The 5,964-nt window shown below is 38.2% G+C and overlaps 1 protein-coding gene across 1 annotated transcript; it reads right to left on the reverse strand.

The window, feature by feature from the left end:
* Positions 1 to 1,345: 1,345 nt before the first annotated feature.
* On the reverse strand, positions 1,346 to 3,688 carry LOC131160365 (GATA transcription factor 19). Its single transcript, XM_058115990.1, has 2 exons — positions 2,258 to 3,688; positions 1,346 to 1,894 (listed from the first exon to the last, which is right to left on the reverse strand). Exons 1-2 carry the CDS (start codon positions 2,801 to 2,803, stop codon positions 1,571 to 1,573), a joined length of 870 nt encoding a protein of 289 aa, XP_057971973.1. The 5' UTR covers positions 2,804 to 3,688; the 3' UTR covers positions 1,346 to 1,570.
* Between the last annotated feature and the right edge of the window lie 2,276 nt (positions 3,689 to 5,964).

Genomic DNA, 5,964 nt, shown 5'->3' on the forward strand with positions numbered 1-5,964 from the left:
AAAATATAATTTTTTTTCCTACACTTAGTTATTGTCATTTTGTTTAGTTAGTACAGTTTCTAGGACTTTTACTTTGCCTAATAATGTAGATCACAAATTTTAGTTCCCTAAACCTAAACTAGCTGCGAGACTAATTGATCGGTAGTAATTATGTGAACTTATTACAATTAAGCAAATAAAAGGTTAGCGGTAACTTCATTGAACCCTTGAAACAATTAAAGCACTCAAAAAAATAATTTTTAGGGTCATCATCCTTGTTGAGACTTTGATCTCGGATCTCGGTTTGTAAGTTTTGACACAATTATAAACATATTTGCACTTTTAATATCAAATAATTTTTTTATTTTTGAAATTTATGAGTATCTAAAGAAGGATTATGAGTGTGATTTTGCATTGAGAACAATACATATGTGAGAAATTTAGTCATAAATCTATGTTCATTCTTATGTAAGAATGAGTCACTTATATTAAAGGGAATTAAAGACCCATTTGATATTATTGCTATTTTTTAATTTGTGTTTCTATAGAATGAAGATATAAATTATAGAAATGTGTTTTGTTTATGTTACTAGTTTTCTATTTCTTTTTTTTTTTTTAATTTTTTGTTGTTTGTAAAAAAAAAATTTAAAAATCAAAATTTATTTGTCAGAAATTTTCATACCAAGAAATAGTCCTTTCGGATTAAATTATTCATTATTTATATATTTTAAAATAAAAATAAAAATAAAATGATTGTGTGAAGTTAAATATAATTAAAATAAAACTATACATAAACTTTAAAAAAAGAATAATAATAAAACCAATTACAAAATATTTTGACTAATTTTCAATTTCATGTACAAAAGAATTTTATTATAAAGTAAATTCAAAAAATATAAGAGTAAAATAATTATAATAATTTTTATTTTTGTTTCAGCATTTCTTAATGTATATTATTTTGCAATTTTATTAGTTTAATCATATTTTTATAATATCATTTGATTTTAAAACGAAAATAATTTTTTTTAAAATTATATTAATTTTATAAATATTAATCAAATAAGTTAATGATTTCTAATTTTTAATCTTTATTTCTGATTTTTAATTTTAATTTTTTTTATTATTTTTGATAATAATATCAAAAGCGCCTCCCCCCCCCCCTCCCCCCCTTAAGTTTTGTCATTTTCATATTTGGGGTTCCATACTCAAATCAAGGAATGAGGGAAAATATGTAATTGAAAATAAATTATGTGTACGTACTAAAATTTCAAGTCCCAAAGTCTCAGGCGGCTTCCATTCATACAATAACTGAGTCAAGCAAACCATAACGTTCGTACTACCAATAAATTTTTTATAAAAAAGAAAATAAAAAAAAGAGATGAACGCTATAATATGAACTGATAAATAAAAAGAAAAAACAAAAATAAAAGATCAGTGCTAAAGAAAAGCACCGTGGAATGGCATAGGATTATCGATTTTCTCTCCACCCATCTAATTAAAATGCAGGAAATTAATTAAAGAAAGCATTAAAAGAAAAAGAATTAGATCATGATCATAGCACGAGCGATCTTGGCCGTCCGTTGATGGATCATCATCGGGTGAAGTCGTGGACGAGGGCGGTCCTGTCGGCAACGTTAAGACGCCATGAGAGGTAAGGTGAGTCCCTGTCGTCGTCGTCGTCGTTGTTAATGAACCTGAACTCGTGGCCCATGTTGGGGACTGACTTTTCGTGGGCCTGCTGAGAGTTGTAGTACTGAGCCCACGACGAGGAGTTGCCATTATTAGGATGATACTGCGCCTCCATCATTCCCGATGCAACTCCGCCAGCGCCTGCACTGCCACTCCCGTTGCTGCTCGTGGCCGCCGCCCTCCTCTCTTCCTTCTTGAATCGAATCCCACATGCATTACATAGCGACTGCAATTATTCCATAAATTCAATTATTAAATCAACATGTTACAATTGATTAATCCCATAAATAACACAAATAAGAAACAATTTGAAAAGAAAAAAGACGTACTGCCAGTTTGACATGAGTTGTTGTTTTGTTTTTTTTTTCAAATGGTGAAAACTGTAACGTTAATTAATTAATTAATAGCGAAGTAAGGACTTAATTAAGGTTAATTAATTAATAAATTATAATCCCAAGGTGACACCTTGTAGTTCCGCGGGATTGGAGAGATTAACGCGTTGGATAATCCAAGCTCATCGTGATGAACAAAAAACAATAAAAATAATACTAATAAATTAATATAATAATGAAGATGAATGTAGATCGACCTTTGGGCCTCTGGGTCCGTTCCTCCAAAGCGGGGTAGAGGTGGTGTCGCAGTTGGCGCAGCGGCGGGCCAGAAGGGGATCGTTGGCCGAAGAGTTGGCGGTATGGCTGCCGCCTCGGCTGCTGCTCTTCTGACTGTGTGCGCCAGCGGCGGGGGAGGAGGGTGACGAGTGCTTGGACTGCAAAATATCCCAGCAGAAGTTGGGGATGTAGGAGGAAGTACGGCCGGGAAGACGTCGTTCGTGGCCGCGCCTGTCGGCTGCTGCTGCATTGATGTTTTCGTGATCAGTGGTGGTGGTAAGACGGGTGGAAGGGGTACCGAGGGAGAGGGTGCAATCCACGTGGGAAGAGGAAGAAGGGGAATAGGAGAAGGGGTACATGTGGTCGGCTTCATGATTAATATCAAAAGGATAGGTTTGATTATTGGGCACTGAGAATAGCATGGAGAAGGAGTTGCTGCAGCAGCTGCTACTTTGACTGTGGAACACACCACATGTGCATGGACCCACCATGTTCCCCCCCGAACCGCTATTGCACCTTTGCATCATCTCTCCCCCTCTCTCTCTCTGTCGTATGTAAGCGTGAATAAGATCACCCAATCAGATGAACATGAAAAAGAATGTTAATGCTTAGGATGAAGAAGCCGCTGGGAGATGGAAAAAGAATTAATTGAAGGGAGATGAGAAAAAAATGAAAGAGGGATATGGAGGTATTGGGATGAAGGGAATGAGGAGAGGGCATCAATGGGGAGGTGAGTTTACAGTAGTTGATAAAGAGGGATCGACTGATGAAGATATAAGAAGGTGACGAAGAAGATGATGATGGAGGGAGTACGAGTGAACAGTGAGAACTGATAATGTGGTATGAGAGGTTTGTGAGAAAGGTAATTATATAAGGTTTGAATGATCAGCTGTACTACTACTGAGATAGACGTGGAATATAGATAGAGGGCAGAGGAATAGATATATTATAGATATATATATATAATGGAGTACGTGAGGGGAGGGAGGGTGTTGTCTGGTAGCTTTTACAATTAGGCTAATAAAATGGCGAAATACCGGTCAGCATAGCATCTGCAGTGGGACGTTGTCGCGGAATGGAAAGGGAGAACTATGCATACGTATGCTAGAAAGTAGAGGTGGATAAATAGAGGTATATATATTTGTATATAATTAAACAGAAGAGATGGACCCCAGAAGTACTACACCAGAGCTAGCTGCTGTATCATGCCTGTAGAGAGAGAGAGAGAGAAGGCAGTGTATTGGAAATTAGCTGCTAGTTGGACGTACGAGCGATGAGGCAGCAAGCACTAATCAGTGCGTGGGTGAATGAATGAGCGGGGGGCAAGAGGTTGTAACTGATATCCCCTCATTAACGGGCAAGTGTAATCCTCTCTCCCTCTGGAGTTCTACTGTTTGTTTTTGGTGTTAACCGATGTGATTGACTGGTTTCTTGTTATATATATAGTATGAGGGTCGGGGCTGTTGGGGTGCCCCTAACAACGATTGGGGGGGCTGGGTGGCGGCAGTGGTAACCGGTAAGGGGGAGAGAGAGCAGATGGGGGGGTGGCTGGTCGTAGGGTGGTCAAAAGAACCCACGTGACTACCGGGAACAGTCTTCCATGGACCTGCCTTCTCCGATCACGAGGTGTAATAGTAACAGTAGTAGTCCTCTCTCTCTCTCTCTCTCTTATTTGCTTACATTACATGCAGACCTCCCTGTCCGCATCCGTATCTCTGCTCGGCCTTCCCCCCCTCCTGCCACTGCCACCCTCCCAAGGAAAATGGAATACCCTCCTCCCTTCGCTCCCCTCGCCTTCTACGGCACGTTTCGCCCACGCTCCAACTCGAGTCATGACGGAGTAGGCTTTTGTGTCGTGCATTTCACGCTCCCTTGCGCGAGTGGGGGAGGAAAGCATGGAGAGCCGAATGCAAGGTTTAATGATATTATTATTAAAAAAAAATTACAGAAATTTCACTTGATTTAACTAAACACTAATTGGGGTTCTCACGCCTCGTAAAAGGAAAATTGTTTTTATGACACAATGAGAGGAGCAATAAATAAATTTTAAAAATTTTAAACTAAAAACTTAGGAACTTTTCAGTAGAGAGTTGGTTGTTTATAATTAGTTGGACGATCGTAGTACGTTTCAAATTTAAAATATGATTTGATTTTAATTTTTTAAAATTTTAAAACAAAATATAATTTATTAAACTCAGTTTTATAACTATGATTTTAAATGGGAACGGTCGAATTAGAAAAAAGTAACAGCTTTGAGATATTTTGTCCAATAAAAAAATTCGGATAATTATAATTTTTTCTGTAATTGTTTTTCTAAGAAGAAAAAAAGAGTGGTTCCAAACAAGCAGTTCCCAAGCATGGTCACAGGCAGTGGCCGTACCCTGGCCTGCACTGGCCCTGGAATATACGTCACGTGAACCTGAACCCCGCGAAGGCCCAATTGACCCATACACCATTCCAAACCAAATATGGATCTGGATCCTCCGCCCATCAGGCCATCACCCATATTTATCTGCTCATGCCTCTCCTCCTCCTCCTCCTCCTCATCATCATCATCATCATCTATACAAACTCCAACAACTTCAATTCCCGCGTTAATCCCCGCCCCAAACTCCTCCATCCCATCACTAATCACTGATCTCCCCATTAATTCTCCCTGCTTGAATTCCCTTCTCTTTTTTATTTTATTTTATTTTATTAAAATTTATTTATTTGTTTATTGTTATTTTTCGTGACATATAGATAATTTACTATGGATAGATTAGATATATAAAAAGCGTAAAGAGAGATAAAGGTATCCAAACAAGATACTCCGCAATCATCAAAGCAACACCTCTCCTCTTTGCCTGCCTTTCGATCCCCCATGGTCAAAGATGGAAACTTCAAAAACCCCAAAACAAAAAAAGGAAAAGGGTTTAGAACACATACAGTCGCACGCTACCAGGAATTGAACAGTATATGACCAAACAAACATCCCTCAAATATTTTTTATTAAACAAGAAAGGTGGGGGGTGATGGAGAAAAAACAGCAAAACAGCAAAAGAGGGACCCCACGCACATACAACCCCCATCATCCCTCGCCAAACCTCATGCAACCAAACAAACTCCTCTGGAATATCGATCGATTCGATCGAAAGATTCAAAACAACCCCAAAAAAATTAAAACCATGAGAGAGAGAGAGAGAGAGAGAATCAGATCGCCTTGAGATTGGAGTCATCACTGTTGAGAGTTTCAATTCGACAAATGGGACGACCACCGCTTTCCAAAAGATGCTCTCCATTCGCTTTGTAAACTCCAAAACTACAACACCACTACTACTTCGTTTTACCCAATACCCCACTCCCTCCCTCCCTAGCTATATTTTACTAATGTCATTTTACACTACCATCCCCACCCCCGCGCACGTTCCTACCACGTGACCCACACTCCTTTAATTAATTTTGTTTTTATAACATAATAAAACTCCTCCAAATTAATGGGTTACCTTCTAAATACAATAATATACGTATCTAATAACTTTATAAAATATATAGTTTCTCTGTAATTGGACTGAATAATTTAATTCTACTCATTGTATGGTTCTGAATATACGTGGAGTAGGTTTTCACACGCGCTGGGAGAGGAGGGAGTTTGGAATGGAGGAGGAGGTGGAGGGTGGGTGGCATAGTGTCAATAAAGTCTTAGGTA

Source organism: Malania oleifera, chromosome 1, assembly GCF_029873635.1.
Source record: "Malania oleifera isolate guangnan ecotype guangnan chromosome 1, ASM2987363v1, whole genome shotgun sequence".
Taxonomy (NCBI): domain Eukaryota; kingdom Viridiplantae; phylum Streptophyta; class Magnoliopsida; order Santalales; family Ximeniaceae; genus Malania; species Malania oleifera.

Coding starts and splice junctions, on each gene's coding strand:
- LOC131160365 (XM_058115990.1), bottom strand. CDS start 2,803: ATGATGCAAAGGTGCAATAGCGGTTCGGGGGGGAACATGGTGGGTCCA. Junction 1,895..2,257: donor ACGGACCCAGAGGCCCAAAG/GTCGATCTACAT, acceptor GAATAATTGCAG/TCGCTATGTAATGCATGTGG.